Raw genomic sequence first — 25896 nt, forward strand, 5'->3', positions numbered from 1 at the left:
ACATCAACCAGACAAAAAATACTAAGTGTTTGCAAGGATGTGGAGAAAAGGAAACCCTTGCACACTGTTGGTAGAAATTTCACTTGGTGCAGTCACTATGGAAAGCAGTACTGAGGTTCCTGAAAAAGCTAAAAACAGAAATACTGTACAATCCAGTAATTCCACTTCTGGGAATTTACCCAAGAAAAAAAATCAGTAATTTGTAAAGATACATGCACTCTTATATTTACTGCAGCATTTATTTACAGTAGCCAACATATGGAAGCAACCTAAGTGTCCATAAACATAAAAAGATCAAGATGTGGTGTACACAATGGAATATTACTCTCACACACAAAAAATGAAATTTTGCCATTTGCCACAACATGAAAGAACCCAGAGGGTATATTACGCTAAGGGAAATAAGTTAGACAGAGAAAGATAAATACCACAGGATGTCACTTACATATGGAATCTAAAAACAAAACAAAACAAAACAGAACAAAGACAAAAATTCAGAGAACAAACTGAAGGTTGCCAGAGGGTGGGGGTACAGGCAAAATAGATGAAGGGGATAAGAGGTACAAACTTCCAGGTCTAAAATAAATAAGACATGGGGATATAAAGCAGAGCATAGGGAATATAGTCAATAATATTATTAATAACTTTGTATGGTGATAGTATCTACACTTATTGTGATGAGCATTTCATAATGTAATATATAAATGTGGATCACTTTGTGGTATACCTGAAAACTAGTATAATACCGTATGTAAACTATAGTTCAGTTTTTTTTTTAATTAAAAATTAAAAAAAGAGAAACGAAGGAGCAGAAAAGATCTAGGCAAACTCCTTTTTAACATAGTTAATTTCTTACACAGACATTACTTTCACATGCCCTAGGTAGGAAACGGGAAACAAATATGCAGTCAGGCATAGAGAACAATGTCACCTGAGCTATGATTATGTGAACTGAATTAGGATAAATGTTAAGAATTTTTATCAATTATTTACTCTCCTTAATTTATTCTTGATTCATTTTCTCAAAATGGTGTCTACAACAAAGGACCTATTTACTCTTCAAAAGTAAACAAGTAAACATGGGATAACACAGTGTTAAGAATTACCTCTCAATACAGTTAATGATTCTGTGACATTTTACTATATTGATGGACAGTGAACACACTGGAGGGGGTGAGGGCTTGGTAATATGGATGAATATTGAACGACTGTGTTGTGTATTTGAAACTATCACGAGAATGTGAATCAATGATACTTCAATTAAAAAAAAGTTACCTCTCTTTCTTTCTTCTTGAGTCCCAGTTTTTATCCTTATCTTTATTTCTTTTTCGTCTATGTGGGCTCCTGCTCCGATCTCTTCTATGTCGTGAACACTCAGCATCCAAATAGCTTTCACCAGACTGTCGGGAATCTACTGAAGCTGATCGTCTTTCTTCATTCCTGAACCACATAAAGGAACATGAATCAATTAGTTTTAACCACCCATCTCCAGTATACACACACACATCAGTCTAAAGTCCAATATTCTATATCAGTTCAGCGACAGAGTATAAAAAACTATGTGTGATGTTATATTCCACGTAAGAGTGCAAAGAAAGAGCTCTTATGTTCTACTTTTTAACTAATACAGCTGTCTCCCTTAAACAGTCCAAGGGTGATGGCAGAGAACTCTGATTTAACAATCCTGAGCAATGACAACAAGAAACAACAAACATTTTGATGAATTATTGTGTGCTAACAATGGTCTTGGAAATGCAAAAACTTAGCAATATGTGTAAGTAACAGATTAAAAAGAGAGTATTTTCACCAAAAAACATAGTGACATACTTTTTGGCATCATCCTCTGCTTTTTCCAGCTCTTCTTGCCATTGACTACTGAGTTCCTCCATGTGCACATTTATCACATCCCGAATCACCTTTGGAGAGTTAAGCACCAGATTTCAAATATGACAGCTTTTCAAAAAATTAAGACTATGAAGCTAGAAAAATCACTGCTAACAATCAATCAAATATTTACTAAGAGCTATGATGGACTGTGGGACATGTACAGTTTAGAGAACATATAAGAAAGCCAAAGGTCAAATTGGAATATGAATGGTGGTTGAAGTACAGTTGACCCTTAAACAACACTGGAGTTAAAGATGCCACTGATGGTTCTGTGCCATCAAAAATCCATGTATAATTTTTGACTCCCCTAAAACTTAACTACTAACAGCCTACTACTGACTGGAAATCTTACTGATAACAGTAACAGTCAACTAACACATATTTTGAATGTTATATGTATTATATGCTGTAAAAAGCATGCTAAAGAAAAGGTTTTTCAAATAATTGTAAATCTCCAAAATATTTTCCAATATTATCTACTGAAAAAAGTCTGTACATTAGTGGACCCCTGTTCAACACAATTCAAACCCATGTTATCCAAGTGTCAAGTGTATCATATCAATGATGAATTTGCCCAAGTAGTTAACTATACTATGATTATATAAGAAAAATATTCCTATTTCTAGGAAATACATGCTAAATTTAGAGACAAAAGGACCATGAGGAATGTAACTTACCCTTAAGTATTTCAGAAAAAAAACTATGTACAGAGAGAGATTAAGAGAATGAAAAATGTACAGAGAAAGAGAGAGTGCATATGACAAGCAAGTGGGGCAAAATGTTAATAACAAGTATCTGGATAAAGGCTACATGGGAGTTCTTTGTACTATTTTAAATTGTGCAACTTATTTATATATTTGAGATTACTTACAAATAAAATGTAGAAAGAATTCTTATAATTATGTCAAGATGACAAAATACAAAACATCACAGCCACTTCAGATACTCTCCAATGAGACTATAAATTCCCTACCTGTAAGAATCATTTATAAGCTTTTTCCTTATTTATCCATGCCATCAAAAACAGGGCTAGTCACAGAGAGGCACAGATGAAACTAAAGTAGAATCTTACACTTCTCTCACTCATAACTAATTAGGAAATGTGTTAAGAAGGTACAGGGGTCAAGGGCCAATCTCAGAGACACATACTACACTTCAGATCTGACTACTTCTTCCCACACCTCATAGAAACTTTCAATGGCTCTGGAAGTAAAATGGAACAATGTCCAAATTCCTTAATAAAGCCTTGAAGCCTTTCATGATTATACTGCACCACATAGAAGGCAGCCCTATCTCTCATAGGATAGTTCTCAGGAGCCCTAAGCTCTAGCCAGCCTGGATTACTAGGGGGTCTCTGGAAAACTCCCATACCTTTATTTATTTTTAGGAGCACTAGTCCTTCTATCTGTAAAATCTGTATCCACCATCTTCCTCCTCTACTATATTGTCCTAAGGAAAATCTAAAACACGTCAATGCCTCACCCAGGAAATAACATGAGTCACAGACCCCTGAATTCCAATTTCAGCTCCAGCACTTCCAGAGTAGCCCTACAATGACTCCCTGACTAAGCAGCCCTACCTCTGCTCTGGGAAGCCCGAACATTACCGGACGCTGTTTCCACCAAGCTGACCTCGCACAGGTTTACCACACACAGGGAAGAGTCGATAAACAGACATTCCTTTCCCCTTTCCTGCTTCTTTCTCTCAACGCTATCTTTTCTATAAAGCCTATACTAATCTTCTTTTAAGAAGAATCACTCCCTCCTCCCCTATACTTTGATCTTACTGTACTTCAGCACTTAACATAATCTGTACTTTGAAAGGCCCCTTTCACTTACTAAACTGTAAGTTCCTTGAAGGTGGGCTCTATGTGCCATGAACAGTAACTATAGTAGATAAAACACTTTTGCTGAAATTTGTCAAAGTTCAGATTCTAGTCCAGAACAAGCAAAAAATATGTGGGATATGAAGCTAGGAATGTATAAACTGTTGAAAAAGCCATGACCAGGGATATGATAAATCACTGAAAATTTATAAACACTGAAATATTTACAGATGAAAGATATTTGGGATCTGCTTCCAAAATTACCAATGTGGAGACAAAGAGAAGTAGACAGTGGGCATATTAAGTAAAATGAGGAGGCCACATATTAACTGTTGAAGCCTCGGTGATGGGTATATAAGGTTTCATTAGACTATTCCATCCACATTAGTGTGTTTGAATATTTCCATAATAAGAAGTTAACCACAGAATTGCAAAAAACACTAACAAAAACACTTAAACTTGATTACAAGGTTCTAAGACCAAAGAAGAAATGACTGATGAACCACCAAGTATTTGAGGGACTGTAAGGACCACAAAGGGTAGCATGACATGGTCTCTGACTGCCACTGGGAGAGAGAAGTCTAAAAACAAAAACTCTTGTAAAAGAGAACAATCTAAGATTAGGCGCTAAGCCAGGCCTGCCAACACTTGGATTTTGGACTTCTGGCCTCTCCAACTGTGAGAGAATAAATTCCTATTGTTTTAAGCCACCCAGTTTGTGGCAATTTGTAACAGAATCCAGGAAACTAATACATTTTGCAATAACTGGCTACAACAGTCAAGTCAAAATTGAGGGAAAGTTTCTCTTTGAAGAATGATGCCTACTCTAATTGAGTAGGTCCCATAAGCTAATATCTGCTTAGTTTTCATTTCTAAATTTTGTTTACTGCTGGAGCTATAATAAAGTAGTAACAGAAAAAAAAAGATTAAGTGCTAAGCTATGTGGTACAGAGCATAAATGCAACAAACCAACAGATGGCTGAGTGAACTCACACCTCATGGGAACAGTGGAGCTTAAACTCCTCAAAGTTTTTCAAAACAGCCAAAACCAAGCATTACAGGCAAGAAAACAGTAAGTATTTATTTCAACACAGAGGTAAGAATAAATTGTTTAATTAGATAAAGTTTAAGAGACATACTTGACTAAAGCAAAAAAAATGCTTGGTAAAAATGAGGCCAGATTATGAAAGATCTTTAAAATCAGAGAGAAGTAAAAAATAATGTGGAAACAACCAGGGAGTCAATGAGGAAATGATTTGTAGAGTCTGTGCAAGGCAATTCATGTACCAGAAAACTCATCTATGCTTGCCACTAAAGAACATCTGAAAATAAGTCTAGATGTGCTTCAAGAGATTAATGTATAAGTAATTTATACCAAGACATTTCTTAAAACCAAATATTTAGTAGAATACATAAAATTATGCTATAATTCTGCAAAAGAGGTAACAGGTACTTATTAAGCAATTTCTGTGCCCACACACATTATTTCCTTCAGTTCTTGTAGAACAACCTTGCCAAGTCTAATTAAAATGTATAAAATGAAAAAAACTGAATCTTACAAAGCTCAAACAACTTGTCCATGTCAAATAGCCAATGATAAACAGCAGAATCAAAACTCAAGCCCAGGTCTGACTAAAGCCCCAAACCCTGCTCTTATCATGACATAGTACTACTTTCTCAAAAATGGGTACTTTTTTAAGATTGTGCAACCTCTTTATGTAAGGTTTTTGTACCCTGAGAAGCTTTTGTCTGGTAAAGAGTGGGTCTATAAGTGACGAGCAAATACAAATCAGGTGTGGCCCCCTTGAAGACATTTTCTTTAACTGTGGAAATCCACAGAATGGATTTAGAAAACTAAGGAAAACTGTTCTCAACAAAGCTCTACATGATTATATAAAACTCACCTCAGTATATGACTTCTTGGTTATGTGAACATTCTTAGCTCTGTAGGACTGGCGTCTTCTTTTATAATCTCTCACTTCTGCCAGGATTTCAAGGTAAGATTTTGGACTTTTCCGACTATTATCTAATAAAAGAATAAAATAAAATAAATTATTATACCCTTAGAAGCTTTTAAATTCTTATGAATTAAGTAAGGAGAAACACCACAATCACCCTATATATCAACATACTTTAGTGTGGCACACAAAAACATTCTAAATATCGTATATTATATAAATAGGCTAAGTTTTATATAATCATTCCGTTTCTCTAGCCATTAGCTGAACATAAGAATGTTAAGGCATATAGATTAAAGTAACAGTACAACTGTAAGTAAATTCTTACAGAAGGGAAGTATGCTTAATGTAAAGGTCAGAAAGCAAAATTTCATGCACAGAGTAAACATCTTAACATATATGTGAATATCAGGTGATATAAAACCATTCTATTCCAACCCAAAGAGGCCTGGCAATTCAATCTTAGTAACACTTAAAAGATGGTATAACAAGAAATATAAAACTGTGATAGTCATCTCAAACCTTGATTGACTTTGGCAGCCAAGTCTACAAAGAGATCACTGTCATTTTCAATAATCTGAGTATCAGAGAGCTTTTTCTTTGTTTCCTCGATTACAAAATCATAGAGGGCGAGACGATCAGCTTGGGTTAGATCACAAACAAACCGTTTGTGATTCAGAGGAACTTCAACAGGCAATGAAGAATAAATCCCTAAAGTAAAAATAAAACCACAAGAATAAACAATACATGAAGCATTGTGGGCTTAAAAATCTACTACTTATGTTTAAACATGTGCTGTAATAACGCAATATTAACACAATTTTTTTCATTGTAATCCCAAAATATATAAAACATCAATTTATGTGATAAATAGTAAACAACAACTCTATCTTGGATGCTATATCCACAGCAAGGATGTACTGTGGATGTTTGCTATTGTCTCCAAATGGTAATAATCATGAGACAATCAGCTCATAAGAAAACCTTTTGGGTAACAATTTTTAAAAGGCTACCCATAATATAAAAATAGATTAACTTTCTGTGTATATGTTATTTCCCATGAAAGGCTATTTCCCCCATGGGGAAAAAAGTGTTTTTAATAGTTATACACATTATATATAAGTCCCTTTGAAAATAAATTATGGAAATATTTTTATAAAGTGTAAAAAAAATTTTTTATGTAAGACATTAAGCTAGATATTCCAGATTGCAAAATATATCTCACTTAAAGCTAGGGATCAAAAAACCATTAAGTAGCACAAATCCCAAACTTCCTCAGACCAGAGAAAGATTGAGACTAAACTCATTTTAACTATCTGAAGAGGAAGCATATTGGATTAATCCAATTAACTGAAAAAAGTTAATAGCAGTGCCCGCCAGAACAGTTACAGAACTTTCTAACATCTGCTCATTAATGAAAAAAAGTAAATACAATACCTTGATATGATGTATTAAACATTGAAGAAAATTTTTTTGAGATTCAAATTTTCTCAAAGAAATAAAATTATTGTAACTGTAAATAAAGCAATTTAAAACGAATTCTTTCTAGACTTCATTATTCACTAATGCAAAGAACATGAGCTACTAAAGAATCTTTTTGTTTCCTAGGTTACTCTAAAGTAGTAACTCTCTCTCCTTACAGAACAATGTGAAATCAGAAGCTCTTCCCAAATACTTGTATTTGATAAAGTCTAACCTCACTGACTTCCTAAGTAGAGGCAAAAGAGAAATTCAAGTAAGAGCCAACTATGAACTAAGCACAACAAACAAAAAGAGATGACTTTACATTTGTCCACTAAGAGAACTACATTGAATTTGTTCATTAAGAGAACTACAATGAATCTGAGTCCAGGGTTTAAACCTCTATGGGTAACAATATACGGCCATTAGTACTAGTCAAAGGGTTCTGAATGAGAGGAGAAGAGTTCTCTTTCAAGTCTACCGATTTTACTAATTCTAGTAAAAAAAAAAACCCCTTTTACTAAGCCAGGTGTTCAAAACATTTTATTTTGTAATATAAAAGTGGATTCGCTTCGATAAGCCTAATTCCTTTGAATATAAGCTATAAAAATCGGGAGGAAAAATACAAAGATTAGAAAACAATGATGTATAACAAACAAGCTCCACATAAACCTTTGTCTGTTACTTTTAAACAGATAAATTTAATTTGCTCCTTAAAATATTTTGGAGTTTTCTTTATTCACCTTAAATTTCTGCATGGTGAAAATTGATATTTAAATTCCTTGAAATTCAACTAAAATTCCAAATCAAGACTATCATATTGTGACAGTGATTAAGATAAAGTTTAGAAATTTGAGTGATACTTTTAAAAGGATATCATTTGCAAAAAGGATACTGCATATCTTTAAATAAGGAGTACATTCAGGTTCCTAATTCCTCTTTATACTCACCCCAATTACTGAAAAAGAAAAAGTACAGGAAAAGTTAAACAACAAACTGCATTCAAATCATTCAGAACACAGACATTTTTGACAAAAAAGATAAATACACTTAAATAAGCTTACATTTCCATAAAATGTACATTTTCAAATGCAAGTTTCCAAATGATTTAAAGGTACAAGTGAATGTGCTATAATCATATTAATTCTGTGACCCTCTATCTACCTTTTTTTGTGGTAGCATTTTTTAAATTGTGGTAAAATACACACAAAATTTACCATTCTAGTCATTTTTAAGCATACAATTCAATGGCATTAAGTACATTTCATTGTTTTGCAACCATTACCTCTATCCATCTCCAGAATTTTTTCATCACTCCAAAGTTAATCTCAAATCTATTTTTTTAAATAACTCTAATTCTCATTCTTCCTTTTTGGTCACTTTTGCCATCAGAAGGCATCTTAAATGCATGACATAATATTACGCACTAATAAGAGGTATTGTCTCAAAGATACAAACTCAGAATTTTTTTGTTGTTGTTGTAAACTAGATCTCAGTATTTTTTTTTTTTGAGAGGGCATATCCTATATTTATAGATTAAATGGTTGTTAACAACAATAAAATTCTGTATAGGGGACTCAATGCATGATCATTAATCAACCCCAAGCCTAATTCTCAACAGTCTCCAATCTTCTAAAGTATAACGAACAAGTTGTTAACATGGTGAACAAGTTCTTACATAGTGAATAACTTCTTATATGGTGAACAGTGCAAGGGCAGTCATCACAGAAACTTTCGGTTTTGATCATGCATTATGAACTATAAACAATCAGGTCAAATATGAATATTCGTTTGATTTTTATACTTGATTTATATGTGGATCCCACATTTCTCCCTTTATTATTATTATTATTTTTTTTTTTTTAATAAAATGCTTAAGTGGTAGGTAGATGTAAGATAAAGGTAGAAAACTTAGTTTAGTGCTGTAAGAGAGCAAATGTAGATGATCAGGTGTGTGCCTGTAGACTATGTGTTAATCCAAGCTAGACAAGGGCAATAAAACATCCACGGATGCAGAACATTTCTCTCAAAACAGGGGGGAGAGGTTCTAAGCCTCACCTCTGTTGATCCCCAATTTCTCACCTGATGACCCCCCTGCGACTGTGCCTGTCTTAGGTTGTTCGTCCCTTGAGGAATCTTACCCATCTCTGGCTAACCAGTCATCTTCCGGGGCCATACAGGGAAATGTAAAGTTGGTAAGTGAGAGAGAAGCCATATTGACAAACTCAGAATTTTAAGGAGAATTCATAGAGTGTTAATTTCCAAATAATAGGGATAAAGAATTAAAAGTAAAATGACTTGCCCATGTCTCATATAAGTGGTAGGAAGAGATAAGGCCTAGAACCACTATATTCTCTCTCTTTAAGAGTTTAGTATATATAGTACAGTGATCTTCACATCAGGGCCATGACTCAAATATACTTCATGAAACTGAAGTACAGCAAATACAGCTGAAGGAAAAAGATAAGCCACTAAATATAAAATCATTGCTTATGATTGAAATTAGTATCTTAGTTATAAAATCAACCAAAATAATTTTATCTGAAAGTAAGTACATCTAATGGTTACTCAAGCTTTCGCGCAGATTAATGGATTGAGAATTCTGTACACTGAGCTTAGACCTGATATGACTGATGAAAACATATGTAGTGTAAGACAAATGGAATATTAACTAAATGGGAAAATGTAAAATTGCTCATGTTTGTCTTTCTTCCTTTAAAGTAAATAAATCAATAGGGTATTAAAGAAATTCTTGTCCTGGGGTATAAGACTTTAAAATCTGTAAGAGATAAGTGGGAGAGGGGTGGAAGATGGCGGCGCGAGTAGAGCAGCGGAAACCTCCTCCCAAAACCACACATATCTATGAAAATATAACAAAGACAACCCTTCCTAGAATAAAGACAAGAGGACACAGGACAATATCCAGACCACATCCGCACCTGAGAGAACCCAGCGCCTCGCGAAGGGGGTAAGATACAAGCCCCGGCCCGGCGGGAGCCGAGCGCCCCTCCCCCCAGCTCCCAGCAGGAGAAGAATAGGCAGAGCGGGAGGGAGACGGAGCCCAGGACTGCCGAACACCCAGCCCCAGCCATCCGGGCCAGAGTGCAGACACAGTACGTGCGCAGGGGGCCCTGGATGCTGAGTAAACAGGGCAGCAAGAACAGTGAGCGGGCACTGGAGGCCTGGCGCCAGAGGACACCAGAGAAGCGAGCGACCATTTTTTCTTTTTTTTTTTGCAGTTTTGTTTTGGCGAGCGCTTTTTGGAAGTCTTAAAGGGATAGGGACCCCAATACTAGGGGAAACAGGGCAGCAAGACCAGTGACCAGATGCCTGAGGCTGACGCCGGAGAATAAAGACAAACGAGCGGCCACCTTCTTTTTTTTTAATTAAAAAAAAATTTTTTTTTTTTTAGTTTAAATTTTTTTTTTTTTTTTTTGTGGTCGTCGTTTTGTTTTGGCGGGTGCTTTTTGGAAGTCTTAAAGGGGCAGGGCGGGACACTTAATCCAGAGGTAGGGAATCAGGGGATCTCTGGGCACCCTAACCCCTGGGCTGCAGGGAGCAGGGAGGCGCCTCACGGAGATAAATAGCCTCCCAGCAGCTCCTGCTCCAACGCGACTCCACCACATTGGAGTAGCTGCCCGAGCTAGGCCACGCCCACAGCAACAGCGGAGATTAACTCCATAGCAGCCGGGCAGGAAGCAGAAGCCCTGTCTGCGCACAGCTGCGCAGCACAAGCCACTAGAGGCCGCTGTTCTCCCAGGAGAGGAGGGCCACAAACAAACAAGAAAGGAAGTCCTTCCAGCCGTCACTCGTCCCAGCTCTGCAGACTATTCCTATCACCATGAAAAGGCAAAGCTACAGGCAGACAAAGATCACAGAGACAACACCAGAGAAGGAGACAGACCTAACCAGTCTCCCTGAAAAAGAATTCAAAATAAGAATCATAAACATGCTGACAGAGATGCAGAGAAATACGCAAGAGAAATGGGATGAAGTCCGGAGGGAGATCACAGATGCCAGAAAGGAGATCGCAGAAATGAAACAAACTCTGGAAGGGTTTATAAGCAGAATGGATAGAATGCAAGAGGCCATTGACGGAATTGAAACCAGAGAACAGGAACGCATAGAAGCTGACATAGAGAGAGATAAAAGGATCTCCAGGAATGAAACAATATTAAGAGAACTGTGTGACCAACCCAAAAGGAACAATATCTGTATTATAGGGGTTCCAGAAGAAGAAGAGAGAGGAAAAGAGATGGAAAGTATCTTAGAAGAAATAATTGCTGAAAACTTCCCCAAACTGGGGGAAGAAATAATCGAACAGACCACGGAAATACACAGAACCCCCAACAGAAAGGATCCAAGGAGGACAACACCAAGACACAATAATTAAAATGGCAAAGATCAAGGACAAAGAGTTTTAAAGGCAACTAGAGAGAAAAAGGTCACCTATAAAGGAAAACCCATCAGGCTAACATCAGACTTCTCGACAGAAACCCTACAGGCCAGGAGAGAATGGCATGATATATTTAATACAATGAAACAGAAGGGCCTTGAACCAAGGATACTGTATCCAGCACGACTATCATTCAAATATGACGGTGGGATTAAACAATTCCCAGACAAACAAAAGCTGAGGGAATTTGCTTCCCACAAACCACCTCTACAGAACATCTTACAGGGACTGCTCTAGATGGGAGGAGCACTCCTAGAAAGAGCACAACACAAAACATTCAACATATGAAGAATCGAAGAGGAGGAATAAGAAGTGAGAGAAGAAAAGATTCTCCAGACAGTGTATATAACAGCTCAATAAGCGAGCTAAGTTAGGCAGTAAGATACTAAAGAGGCTAACCTTGAACCTTTGGTAACCACGAATTTAAAGCCTGCAATGGCAATAAGTACATATATTTCAATAGTCATCCTAAATGTTAATGGGCTGAATGCACCAATCAAAACACATAGAGTAATAGAACGGATAAAAAAGCAAGACCCATCTATATGCTGCTTACAAGAAACTCACCTCAAACCCAAAGACATGTACAGACTAAAAGTCAAGGGACGGAAAAACATATTTCATGCAAACAACAGCGAGAAGAAAGCAGGGGTTGCAGTACTAATATCAGACAAAATAGACTTCAAAACAAAGAAAGTAACAAGAGATAAAGAAGGACACTACATAATGATAAAGGGTTCAGTCCAACAAGAGGATATAACCATTCTAAATATATATGCACCCAACACAGGAGCACCAGCATATGTGAAACAAATACTAACAGAACTAAAGGGGGAAACAGACTGCAATGCATTCATTCTAGGAGACTTCAACACACCACTCACCCCAAAGGATAGATCCACCGGGCAGAAAATAAGTAAGGACACGGAAGCACTGAACAACAGAGTAGAGCAGATGGACCTAATAGACATCTTTAGAACTCTACATCCAAAAGCAACAGGATATACATTCTTCTCAAGTGCACATGGAACATTCTCCAGAATAGACCACATACTAGGCCACAAAAAGAGCCTCAGAAAATCCCAAAAGACTGAAATCCTACCAACCAACTTTTCAGACCACAAAGGCATAAAACTAGAAATAAACTGTACAAAGAAAGCAAAGAGGCTCACAAACACATGGAGGCTTAAAAACATGCTCCTAAATAATCAATGGATCAATGACCAAATCAAAATGGAGATCCAGCAATATATGGAAAAAAATGACAACAACACTAAGCCCCAACTTCTGTGGGACGCAGCAAAAGCAGTCTTAAGAGGAAAGTATATAGCAATCCAAGCATGTTTAAAAAAGGAAGAACAATCCCAAATGAATGGTCTAATGTCACAATTATCAAAATTGGAAAAAGAAGAACAGATGAGGCCTAAGGTCAGCACAAGGAGGGACATAATAAAGATCAGAGAAGAAATAAATAAAATTGAGAAGAATAAAACAATAGCAAAAATCAATGAAACCAAGAGCTGGTTCTTCGAGAAAATAAACAAAATAGATAAGCCTCTAGCCAGACTTATTAAGAAGAAAAGAGAGTCAACACAAATCAACAGTATCAGAAACAAGAAAGGAAAAATCACGACGGACCCCACAGAAATACAAAGAATTATTAGAGAATACTATGAAAACCTATATGCTAACAAGCTGGGAAACCTAGGAGAAATGGACAACTTCCTAGAAAAATACAACCTTCCACGATTAATCCAGAAAGAAACAGAAAATCTAAACAGACCAATTACCAGCAACGAAATTGAAGCGGTAATCAAAAAACTACCAAAGAACAAAACCCCCGGGCCAGATGGATTTACCTCAGAATTTTATCAGACATACAGGGAAGACATAACACCTATTCTCCTTAGAGTTTTCCAAAAAATAGAGGAGGAGGGGATACTCCCAAGCTCATTCTATGAAGCTAACATCACCCTAATACCAAAACCAGACAAAGACCCCACCAAAAAAGAAAACTACAGACCGATATCCCTGATGAACGCAGACGCAAAAATACTCAACAAAATATTAGCAAACCGAATTCAAAAATACATCAAAAGGATCATACACCATGACCAAGTGGGATTCATCCCAGGGATGCAAGGATGGTACAACATTCGAAAGTCCATCAACATCATCCACCACATCAACAAAAAGAAAGACAAAAACCACATGATCATCTCCATAGATGCTGAAAAAGCATTTGACAAAGTTCAACATCCATTCATGATAAAAACTCTCAGCAAAATGGGAATAGAGGGCAAGTACCTCAACATAATAAAGGCCATCTATGATAAACCCACAGCCAACATTATATTGAACAGCGAGAAGCTGAAAGCATTTCCTCTGAGATCGGGAACTAGACAGGGATGCCCACTCTCCCCACTGTTATTTAACATAGTACTGGAGGTCCTAGCCATGGCAATCAGACAAAACAAAGAAATACAAGGAATCCAGATTGGTAAAGAAGAAGTCAAACTGTCACTATTTGCAGATGACATGATACTGTACATAAAAAACCCTAAAGACTCCACCCCAAAACTACTAGAACTGATATCGGAATACAGCAAAGTTGCAGGATACAAAATCAACACACAGAAATCTGTGGCTTTCCTATACACTAACAATGAACCAACAGAAAGATAAATCAGGAAAGCAACTCCATTCACAACTGCATCAAAAAAAAAAAAAATACCTAGGAATAAACCTAACCAAAGAAGTGAAAGACTTATACTCTGAAAACTACAAGTCACTCTTAAGAGAAATTAAAGGGGACACTAACAGATGGAAACTCATCCCATGCTCGTGGCTAGGAAGAATTAATATCGTCAAAATGGCCATCCTGCCCAAAGCAATCTACAGATTTGATGCAATCCCTATGAAACTACCAGCAACATTCTTCAATGAACTGGAACAAATAATTCAAAAATTCATATGGAAACACCAAAGACCCCGAATAGCCAAAGCAATCCTGAGAAGGCAGAATAAAGTGGGGGGGGATCTCACTCCCCAACTTCAAGCTCTACTATAAAGCCATAGTAATCAAGACAATTTGGTACTGGCACAAGAGCAGAGCCACAGACCAATGGAACAGACTAGAGAATCCAGACATTAACCCAGACATATATGGCCAATTAATATTTGATAAAGGAGTCATGGACATACAATGGCAAAATGACAGTCTCTTCAACAGATGCTGCTGGCAAAACTGGACAGCTACATGTAGGAGAATGAAACTGGACCATTGTCTAACCCCATATACAAAAGTAAACTCAAAATGGATCAAAGACCTGAATGTAAGTCATGAAACCATTAAACTCTTGGAAGAAAACATAGGCAAAAACCTCTTAGACATAAACATGAGTGACCTCTTCTTGAACATATCTCCCCGGGCAAGGAAAACAAAAGCAAAAATGAATAAGTGGGACTATATTAAGCTGAAAAGCTTCTGTACAGCAAAAGACACCATCAATACAACAAAAAGGAACCCTACAGTATGGGAGAATATATTTGAAAATGACACATCCGATAAAGGCTTGACGTCCAGAATATATAAAGAGCTCACACGCCTCAACAAACAAAAAACAAATAACCCAATTAAAAAATGGGCAGAGGAACTGAACAGACGGTTCTCCAAAATAGAAATACAGATGGCCAACAGACACATGAAAAGATGCTACACATCGCTAATTATCAGAGAAATGCAAATTAAAACTACAATGAGGTATCACCTCACACCAGTAAGGATGGCTGCCATCCAAAAGACAGAGAACAACAAATGTTGGCGAGGCTGTGGAGAAAGGGGAACCCTCCTACACTGCTGGTGGGAATGTAAGTTAGTTCAACCATTGTGGAAAGCAGTTTGGAAGTACATCAAAATGCTCAAAACAGACCTACCATTTGACCCAGGAATTGCTCTCCTAGGAATTTACCCTAAGAATGCAGCAATCAAGTATGAGAAAGATCAGTGCACCCCTATGTTTATTTCAGCACTATTTACAATAGCCAAGAATTGGAAGCAACCTAAATGTCCATCGATAGATGAATGGATAAAGAAGATGTGGTACATATACACAATGGAATACTACTCAGCCACAGGAAAAGGGCAAATCCAATCATTTGCAGCAACATGGATGGAGCTGGAGGGTATTATGCTCAGTGAAACAAGACAAGCGGAGAAAGAGAAATACCAAATGATTTCACTTATCTGTGGGATATAAGAACAAAGGAAAAACTAAAGGAACAAAACAGCAGCAGAATCACAGAACTCAAGAATGGACTAACAGGTACCAAAGCGAAACGGACTGGGGAGGATGGGTGGGTAGGGAGGGATAAGGTGGGGGGAGAAGTAGGGGGGTATTAAGATTAACATGCATGGGGGGGTAGGAGAAAAGGGAGGGCTGTACAACACAGAGAAGGCAAGTAGTGATTCTACAACATTTTGCTATGCTGATGGACAGTGACTGTAAAGGGGTTTATAGGGGAGACCTGGTATAGGGGAGAGCCTAGTAAACATAATATTTGTCATGTAAGTGTAGATTAGTGATACCAAAAAAAAAGGCAGTTCCTGTGTGGTAACCTCCAATGAGTTCTACACAAGAGTATAAAGGGCATATAAAAGTGTAGGCAAAGGGTCTGTTTGTGTTTATACAGAGGATCAAAGCCTAATTGCACTACCCCGAAAATGAACTAAGATACGATATGAAAAAGAACTTCCAACATCAGCACTCTCTGGAAGACTCATGCCAGAAGATGATCATCAAAAAACCCCAACAAAGATCCACGCACTGCTACAGCTGTAGATGCACTCATCCCACCAGTTCCTGGACTTGCCATGGGAATGAGGAAGGAGATATCTAAGCTGGCCTGTGCATACAGTAAAACAACAAATTTGACTGGATCTATACTGCTGGAACTCAACCAAGAATTTGGAGAAGTGCAAATTGTAGCGCTCCAAAGTCTTACAACTACAGACTATTTACTGTTAAAAGAACATATGGCATGTGAACAGTCCCCAGGAATGGGTTGTTTTAATTTTTCTGATTTCTCTCAGACTGTTCAAGTTCAGTTGGACAATATCCACCATATCATAGATAAGTTTTCACAAATGCCTAAGGTGCCTAACTGGTTTTCTTGGTTTCACTGCAGATGGCTGGTAATTACAGATATGCTTTGGTTATGTAACTATACTCCTATTATGTTAATGTGTGTGCACAATTTAAGTAGTAGCTTAAAACCTATACATGCTTAAGTTACTCTACAAGAAGATATGTCAAAGAAATAATCAATCTTCCCATGTTTTCTTCCGCCTGCTACTTCTATAGCTTTTCTTCTTCCTTCCTAATTACAACCCTTAAATAGAATTCGTGCCTCATATCAAATTTACCGAGTATCATAATTCTTCCAAGTGGTAAAGATACCTCAAGACAAATGCTGGGCATAGAAGCCACAGGGCATAAATATGCAAAGAAGTAAAAAGCTAACCTTTTCAAACAATAAGGCTTCTCTCTCACTTACCAACTTCACATTTCCCTGTATGGCCCCGGAAGATGACTGGTTAGCCAGAGATGGGTAAGATTCCTCAAGGGAGGAACAACCTAAGACAGGCACAGTTGCAGGGGGGTCATCAGGTGAGAAATTGGGGATCAACAGAGGTGAGGCTTAGAACCTCCCCCCCCCATTCTGAGAGAAATCTTCTGCATACGTGGATGTTTTATTGCCCTTGTCTAGCTTGGATTAACACATAGTCTACAGGCACACACCTGATCATCTACATTTGCTCTCTTACAACACTAAACTATGTTTTCTACCTTTATCTTGTATCTACCTACCACTTCAGCATTTTATTAAAAATAATAATAATAAAGAGAGAAATGTGGTATCCACATATAAATCAAGTATAAAAATCAAATGAGTATTCATATTTGAACTGACTGTTTATAGTTCATAATGCATGAGCAAAACCGAAGGTTTCTGTGACGGCTGCCCTTGTACTGTTCACCATGTAAGAACTTATTCACTATGTAAGAATTTGTTCTCCATGTAAGAACTTGTTTGTTATGCCTCAGAAGATTGGAGACTGACGAAAATTAGGCTTGGGGTGGATTAATGATTGTGCATTGAGCACTGACTCCCCTATACAGAATTTTATTGTTGTTAACAACCATTTGATCAATAAATATGAGAGATGCCCTCACAAAAAAAAAAAAAAAAGAGATAAGTGGGTCACAAAAATAATCTCTGTTGAGAAACTGCAGAACTTTGAACAGGAGAAAAAATGTATTTTAAAAAGAGGGTTACAAACCATATAAAAAAAATTCTTAACAATTAAATCTTAATTTAAGATAGTGCAAAAGCTAAAAACAAATAAAAGTTCCTCTAAACTATTTACTGCAAGAATTATTCAAATTAATTCTTTTTTTTTGTGAAGTAAACTCAATTACCAAATCTGTCTTATGACTGTTATGTAAATAAAAAATTTAAACACTTTCTAAATTACATATAAAATTCTCATGCACTTCACTATTTTAATATAGCTTAATACTTTAGTATTGCTTTCTACAGATTAATTTGCTTAAGAAATTAACTTTCTTAGCGATAGCAGCTACCAATTTAGTTAGGGCTAGTTTAGCATTCAGTATCTCTACTGCTCTACACAACACTATAAGACAGTTTTATATTAAAGATAAGGAAATAAAACCTCAAAATGTCACTTGTACAAGGCCAAGCACCCAGTTTTTTTTTAAATAGGCCTACACAAAGTAGAATGGACAATGAACAGTACCATTACTAACAGTAAATATGTACAGTTTTGAAGTTTGTGATATTCTACTTAATCACAACAGACATAATTGATTATATTTTGAGCGATATCTAGAATTCTACTCTGCAAATTACACTGAGTAGAGTTTCTCTAACACAAAGCAGAATATCTCAGTTCAGAGTTTGTGTCAAAATTCAGAACCTGGTTCTTGATCCAGCTTTGTAGTTAAATAGCAGAGGAGTGTTAACTCACTTATTAGTTAATTTGCTAATTCACTTCTGCACACCTCTATTTCTTAACCTAGTATGGATTGCAAAATATTTGTCCAACCTATCACAAATTTGTTGTGAAAGAGAAATGAAATACATAAAGAGCTTTTAAGAAAAATAACGTACTGAGAACTTTTAGAAAAAATGCACCAGAACTTTAACATCTGTATTACAAAGGGTTTGTTCCTTTATCTGTAAAATGCAGACACTGGACTATATGATCTCCAAGTTCTCCTTCAACTCTAACATAAATTTGGTAAATCTAACTAAAGTAAAAAAAGGCCTTTGACTATTAACCCCTCTGAAAAACAAAAACAAAACCCTATACTTTTTTTTGGTTCACAGGGACAAGAAGTAGAGCCAATAACAGGGGCCAAAAACAGCTCAACTGATAGTCTCTTCAAAAAAGATCAGAGTCAAATGCCTCCCTCAAGGGGAAAACCCTGAAATAAAGAACAAGAGAAATAAAAATTGGAGCTTCAAAACAAGAAACACAAGAAATGTGCTTCTGGCTATTTTAAGGAATCAATACAATATTAGAAAGGTTCTTCTGAAGCCACAATGCAACTTAGGAAGAAAGCAAGCCCAAATATTGGCTTATTAGAATAACGGGTTAAGACTCTGAACTTCAACAAGGGAGAAAACAAATCATAACCATCAGCTGGTGAATATAATTCAGCTAGAAAGAAGAGTGAGGGAAAAGGTAAGATGTCCAGAGAAAGCTACCTACAGAAGGTTCAAGAACACAACCCAGAAATCCTTATAAAAGGAACCAAGAGAAATTAAAGATACCAATAAATGAAAACACATCCCACGCTCATGGATATGAAGAATTAATATTGTCAAAATGGCCAATCTGCCTGAAGCAATCTACAGATTCAATGCAATCCCTATCAAAATATCAATAGCATTCTTCAACGAACTAGAGAAAATGGTTCTAAAATTCATATGGAACCACAAAAGACCCCAAATAGCCAAAGCAATCCTGAGAAGGAAGAATAAAGCGGGAGGGATTAGGCTCCCCAACTTCAAACTCTACTACAAAGCCACAGTAAATCTAGACAATTTGGTGCTAACACAAGAACAGACCCATAGACCAATGGAACAGACGAGAGAGCCCTGATATAAACCCAAGCATATATGGTCAATTAATATATGATAAAGGAGCCATGGACATACAATGGGGAAATGACAGCCTCTTCAACAACCGGTATTGGCAAAACTGGACAGCTACATGCAAGAGAATGAAACTGGATTATTGTCTAACCCCATACACAAAAGTAAACTCAAAATGGATCAAAGACCTGAATGTAAGTTATGAAACATAAAACTCTCATAAGAAAACACAGGCAAAAATCTCTTGAATATAAACATGAGTAACTTTTTCCTGAACGCATCTCCTTGGGCAAGGGAAACAAAAGCAAAAATTAACAAATGGGACTACATCATGCTAAAAAGCTTCTGTACAGCAAAGGACACCATCAGCAGAACAAAAAAGCATCCTACAGTATGGGAGAATGTATTTGTAAATGACATATCCAACAAGCAGTTAACATCTAAAATATATAAAGAACTCACATGCCTCAACACCCAAAAAGCAAATAATCCTATTAAAGAATGGGCAGAGGATATGAACAGACAATTCTCCAAAGAAGAAATTCAGATGGCCAACAGGCACATGAAAAGATGCTCTACGTCACTAATTATCAGGGAAATGCAAATTAAAACCACCATGAGATATCACCTCACACCAGTTAGGATGGCCAACATAGAAAAGAATAGGAAAAACAAATCCTGGCGAGGATGCAGACAAAGAGGAACCCTCCTACACTGCTGGTGGAATGTAAACTACTTTAACCATTGCAGAAAGCAATATGGAGGTTCCTCAAAAAACTAAAAATAGAAATACCATTTGGCCCAGGAATTCCACTCCTAGGAATTTACCCTAAGAATGCAGGAGTCCAGTTTCAAAAAGACATATGCACCCCTATGTTTATTGCAGCACTATTTACAATAGCCAAGAAATGGAAGCAACCTAAGTGTCCATCAGTAGATGAATGGATAAAGAAGATGTGGTACATATACACAATGGAAAATTATTAAGCCATAAGAAGAAAACAAATCCTACCAGTGCAACAACATGGATGGAGCTAGAGGGTTATTATGCTCAGTGAAATTAGCCAGGCAGAGAAAGACAAGTACCAAATGATTTCACTCATCTGTGCAGCATAAGAATAAAGTAAAAACTGAAGGAACAAAACAGCAGTAGACTCACAGAACCCAAGAATGTACTAACAGTTCCAAAGGGAAAGGGACTGGGGAGAGTGGGTGGGAATGGAGGGAGAAGGGGAATAAGGGGCATTACGATTAGCACACATAACATGGGATGGGGGGCGGGCACAGAGAAGGCAGTATAGCACAGAGAAAACAAGTAGTGACTCTGCAACATCTTACTACACTGATGGACAGTGACTGTAATGGGGTATGTGGTGGGGACTTGATAATGGGGGGAATCTAGTAACCATAATGTTCCTCATGTGATTGTATATAAATGATACCAAAATTTAAAAAAAAAATTTTTTTTTAAAGGGAGCCTGCTTTGGGTAGGTTTTATACCTAGATTCAGAAATCTACCAACTCCATTTACTTGTTAACTTTAATGTTTTTTGAATTCCCTACAAACTCATACTTAGCAATTGTGTAACATAATCTCTGCTGAAGTAAATCCCAAGCAGAAACTCTTAATTCAGATCCAAAGCTGGGCATGAAGGAACCTACAGACCTTTGCAATTGTATATAAAACTTTGTTTTTGCTTTGTTCTGATGGACAGCTGTGGAGACTGATCTCTTTCAGCCTAAGTCCTTTCTTTCACATTGTGTTTGAACATTCTCACTACATCAGGCTAATTCTAGAGAAAATCTCAGGGTAAAACAGTCTCACTTAATGGGATTTACTACTAAATTCCCATAATTTAAAAATTATCTACAAGGCAATCTCACCTACTAATTCCGAAGTATGAACCCCTAGCTAAAAGAGTGTGCTAGTGAGACTCTGGTTTATTTGAGCAGAAAATATCTAACAAATTAAGTTGACACCAAGCACTTCAGTCTAATATTAAATGTAAAAATCTTTTCCGTGTAACTGTTTCCACCAGATTTTTCTTGAAAATTAGTAGTGTGCTTACAGGGGGAAAAGTTTGATTAATTATTTAGCTTAAATTATGATGCAACTTACTTTGATTATAACAATCACCATCTTTTCCAACTGCAGTTCTAGCTTGTTTAATTATCTGGAATTGTGAGTCCTTATCTGTCAAAAAAAAAAATCCATAAACAAAATATGAATCATCATCATCCACATTAATTATTAACCGGTTTCCAACCAAACTTTTTGGGCACATTGACAAATCTTCCAGAATCTTGACAGACCTACATTGCTGCCTAGGTCATCTGAATGCAAAATTCTTTCAGATTTACCTAGAGCCCAGGAAGTAACCAGACTTCAAGCAGTTCAGAAAACACTATAATCAGCAGTAGCCACTACAAATTTTAGCAACCAATATTAGCTAACATTTCTTGAACTCCAGCTAAGTGTCAGGCACTATTCTAAGCATATTACCTACATTTTATCATTCAATCCTCACAAAGTTGCTCTTACCATCATCCCCATTTTATGAAGAAATTTAGGCAACAGATTACCCTGCTGAAAGTCACACATCCATTTAAACAGTTAGTGACAAAACCATGAGTTGAACCAGAGCCAAAATTTTACATCTACATATGTGAGAACAATTTGAACATATTTCCATCCTCAGTCCTATTTTCAAACTGTGTTGTGTGGCCAGGTTCTTGTTATTACCAAAAAAGAAAGGGATCTGTCCTACTGTACAAAGTATTGCAGGGTTTTCACTGCCTATTAGTATAAAGCTGGTTTCTAAATTTCAAATTAAGCAAACTACTTTCACTCTACACTTATTAATCCTATATTCTCTTAAGGTACAAAATGGCCTTATTGAACATTAAAATAAGCATACTTATAAAGCCCATTTTTCTGAAAATTCAAAAATGAAATATCAATACCTGTACTAAGATATTTGAAAATTATAATCTATAAAATACTTACTCAAAGTAATCGAAGGTATCTTCATATTCTCATAGAAAAATTCAGAATTATACATTTTATCCTAAACAGTAAAACAAAACAAAATTTAGGGTTCTTGAGTAATAATTGACTACTCTAAGATTTGACATATTAGTATTGTTTATTTATTGCAATAATTTGTGAAATTTGGCAAGTACCACTCTACCCCACAAGACTATTATTTTATGTCAGAAAACCTCACACTGTATCTCCCAAATACTGTGAATTTATTAATGCAAGAAGAATTACACTATGTATACATGATAAATACATGGTACCTCTTCTTCTTTGGTATAGCCCAGTTTCCTCAGTCTGCAAGATACCATGTGCTTTGCTAAAGATGATTTGGGCATATGATGATTGGAATCATAAGGGCATATCACAACTTTACCCTATGAAAAACAAAAGCAAAGAAAAAAGGTACATATTTAAAGAAATAATTATACCACTGAATGTTTACTACTTGAATAAGTGGTATCTTCCAGTTATCTCCTCTTTTGCAGGCCTCTCCCAAGCCTCTGTGTGGGTATATGTGCATATTAAAAAAAAAAACAAAAAACCTCTCAATCTCCCCCCCAACCCCATATAGCCTCTGTGCCCCCTTCTCCATCCCTTCCAAGACCAACTTTCTGAAAGACTTGTTTACACTCACTGCTTAGACAACCTACCAGTCAATCTCACTTAACAGTTGGTAGGTCACTAACAATCTTGTTACTATAACCAAAGAACACGTCATAGTCCTTGTAATATTTGAACATTTAGAAGGTCACAATCCCATCATCCATTTCTGTTATCCTGACAGACTCTTCATGTTCCTTCTACCTCCCCAGCTCATTCTACTTGGTATCCTCTAAAGATCTGTCCCCCTTTAAATGTTGGTGTTTCATGTAGATCTAACTAGTGACCTTTTACCATTTGCTATATGCTTACTGGAAGATCTCAAGGTTTCAATTTTTACATCGTATAGTGATTTTCTCCCAAATTCTGTATCTTTAGATCTTGTTTCTCTCTTGAGTACCTTAAAGAAGATACTAAAATTTCAACATGACAGAAATTAATTCGTTACATTCATGGTCTCCTGACACTGAAACCTGTTCCTCTTGTGTTGTCTTATTCCAGTGAAAGGTCCCACTTGCTCAATCAGGAAACCGCCTCTTCTGCCTCAACACCCACACCTAATCAATCGCCTAGACCTTTTTACTACTAAATAACTGTTAAGTCCCTCCACATACTCTATCCCCACGGCCATTTCCGCAGTTCGGAACACAATCATCTCTCCGGGATTACAACAGCCACTGGTGCAAGCGCGGAATCATGTGATAAGATGACAAGGCAAACCGACAAAACCGACTGCACAAAACCTCTGCCAGCAACGCTCGGAAACCCATTCGCCTATTTTTTATGGAAGCACCAGACCTGCCACTTCCTCTTCACCCCCACATTTCCTTTTTTCTTTAAAAGCGACGTTCAGCAAGAGGCGTGCGGCACGGGGCGTGGGTGCGCAGCGTTCCGGGGCCGCGCGAGCCACAGCCCGGGACGGGAGGTGTCAGGGGTGCTCCAGGTCCGGTCCCCGGCGACTGCCGGGCTCGGCGGATGGCCGGGACCCCCACGCCCTTCCTTACGCGGACCCCGCTCGGCCCTCCGCCTCCAGAGGAGACCGTGGTGAGGGCGGGCGAGGGCCCCGAAAGGACCCCGCACGCCCGCACCCCTCACCTCCTCCGCCACCTGCTCTCCCGGGTCCAGCCGATCCAGGCTCCAGCCCAGGGACGCCGTCACCTCCTCCAGCGTACGGCAGCAGCTCTCCACGAACTCGTTCAGTTCCTCCCGCAGCCGCCGCCGCTCCTCCACCGGGGGCGGTTGGCTCTCCATGGCCGCGCCGGTCGCCCAAGAGGAAGCAGCCGAACCGCCGGCGGCGCGCGCGGGCTTCTGGGAGCTGCGGGCCGGGCCGCGCCGCCACGTGACCGGAACTGCGTATGGGGAAAGGCCTCGGGGAGCGCGGGAGCTGTCCTTTTAGCTTTCGGTCGTTTTCCAGGCGTCCTGCTTTTGCGACTGCTCCCAGGTGCCTTTGAGCCTGGCCTACCCTGAACGCCATTCCCCACCCACCCCAATTTTTTAAAAAACATGGCTTATATCTACAGAAAGATTAAAAGAATAGGGCGATGAGCGTTTGCATAACTGTCCTCCGGCTCATGGTTAACTTGACCACGTTTGCTTTCTTTTGTTGTCACACTCACAGCCCCTTATTTTTATTTATTTTGAAATTTTTGCTGAACTTATTTTTGTTTAACTATTTGAAAGTCAGTTGCAGCTGCTTCCACTCCCAAATATGTGTCAATATACATCTAAGAATGAGGACATTTTCCTACATATCCGTGATACCTGATCAGAGCTAAGGAAATTAATTTCATAATATCCTTCGATGTACAGCTCATATTTATTTCCTCTTTGTTCCCCAAAGTTTCTTTCATAGCCGTTTTATTATTTTTCTCAACCCATGAGCTGTAATTGGCTATTGTCTCTTTTAATCTTTTCATCTGCAACAGTCTCCTCCCACCCTCCTTTTTTAAATTAAGTAATTGAATTTTGTCAGGAGCCTCAGCCTCTTGTCTTCTAGAACGTCCCTTTCTGGATTTGTGAAATTTTTTTTTCCTCTTAAAAGGTTTAAGCATTTTTTACAAGATCTGTGTACCTCTATTACATCTCATAGAGGACCTGTATCTTAGATTCTGTTATTAGCAATGCTAAATTTGATCACTTGGTAAAGGTGGTGCCTGTATTGCTCCATTGTAATAGTTCATTTTCCTCTTGGTAATTAACTGGTAAGTAATCTGTGGAATGATACCTTGGGGCCATATGAATGCAATAACTCATGCAGTCCTTCACTGAATCAGTTACTATGTTAGGAATTATAAATGATGATTCTTTAATATCATGGCTTCTACATTTATTAACTGGCATCCTTACCACAGTTCCATTTTGTTATTGCTTCACTATGGATTCAAGGTTTTGAAAAAATTTATTATTGATTTAAGGTTTTTATTTAAAAACCTTACATTATTACATACTCCCTTACCATCATGATTCTTGTTGATGCTCA

At 37.5% G+C, this 25896-nt stretch overlaps 1 protein-coding gene across 3 annotated transcripts in view; it reads right to left on the bottom strand.

Moving 5' to 3' along the window:
* SNRNP48 (small nuclear ribonucleoprotein U11/U12 subunit 48) overlaps positions 1-24830 on the bottom strand; it is a 38405-nt gene extending 13575 nt beyond the window's left edge. The window contains exons 1-8 of one of the 3 annotated variants that reach the window (XM_057493965.1): positions 24576-24830; positions 23078-23191; positions 22782-22842; positions 21894-21968; positions 6193-6381; positions 5617-5738; positions 1828-1916; positions 1276-1440 (exon numbers count right to left, since the gene is read on the bottom strand). In XM_057493965.1, the coding sequence (XP_057349948.1) occupies positions 1276-1440; positions 1828-1916; positions 5617-5738; positions 6193-6381; positions 21894-21968; positions 22782-22842; positions 23078-23191; positions 24576-24668 (908 nt within the window). In that variant the 5' untranslated portion in view covers positions 24669-24830. Of the gene's footprint in view, positions 1-1271; positions 1441-1827; positions 1917-5616; positions 5739-6192; positions 6382-21893; positions 21969-22781; positions 22843-23077; positions 23192-24512 lie in introns of those variants that run through there. The other 2 variants (XM_036924871.2, XM_036924872.2) reach the window with 2 other exon arrangements.
* Between the last annotated feature and the right edge of the window lie 1066 nt (positions 24831-25896).

This window comes from Manis pentadactyla, chromosome 16 (assembly GCF_030020395.1).
Source record: "Manis pentadactyla isolate mManPen7 chromosome 16, mManPen7.hap1, whole genome shotgun sequence".
Classification (NCBI taxonomy): domain Eukaryota; kingdom Metazoa; phylum Chordata; class Mammalia; order Pholidota; family Manidae; genus Manis; species Manis pentadactyla.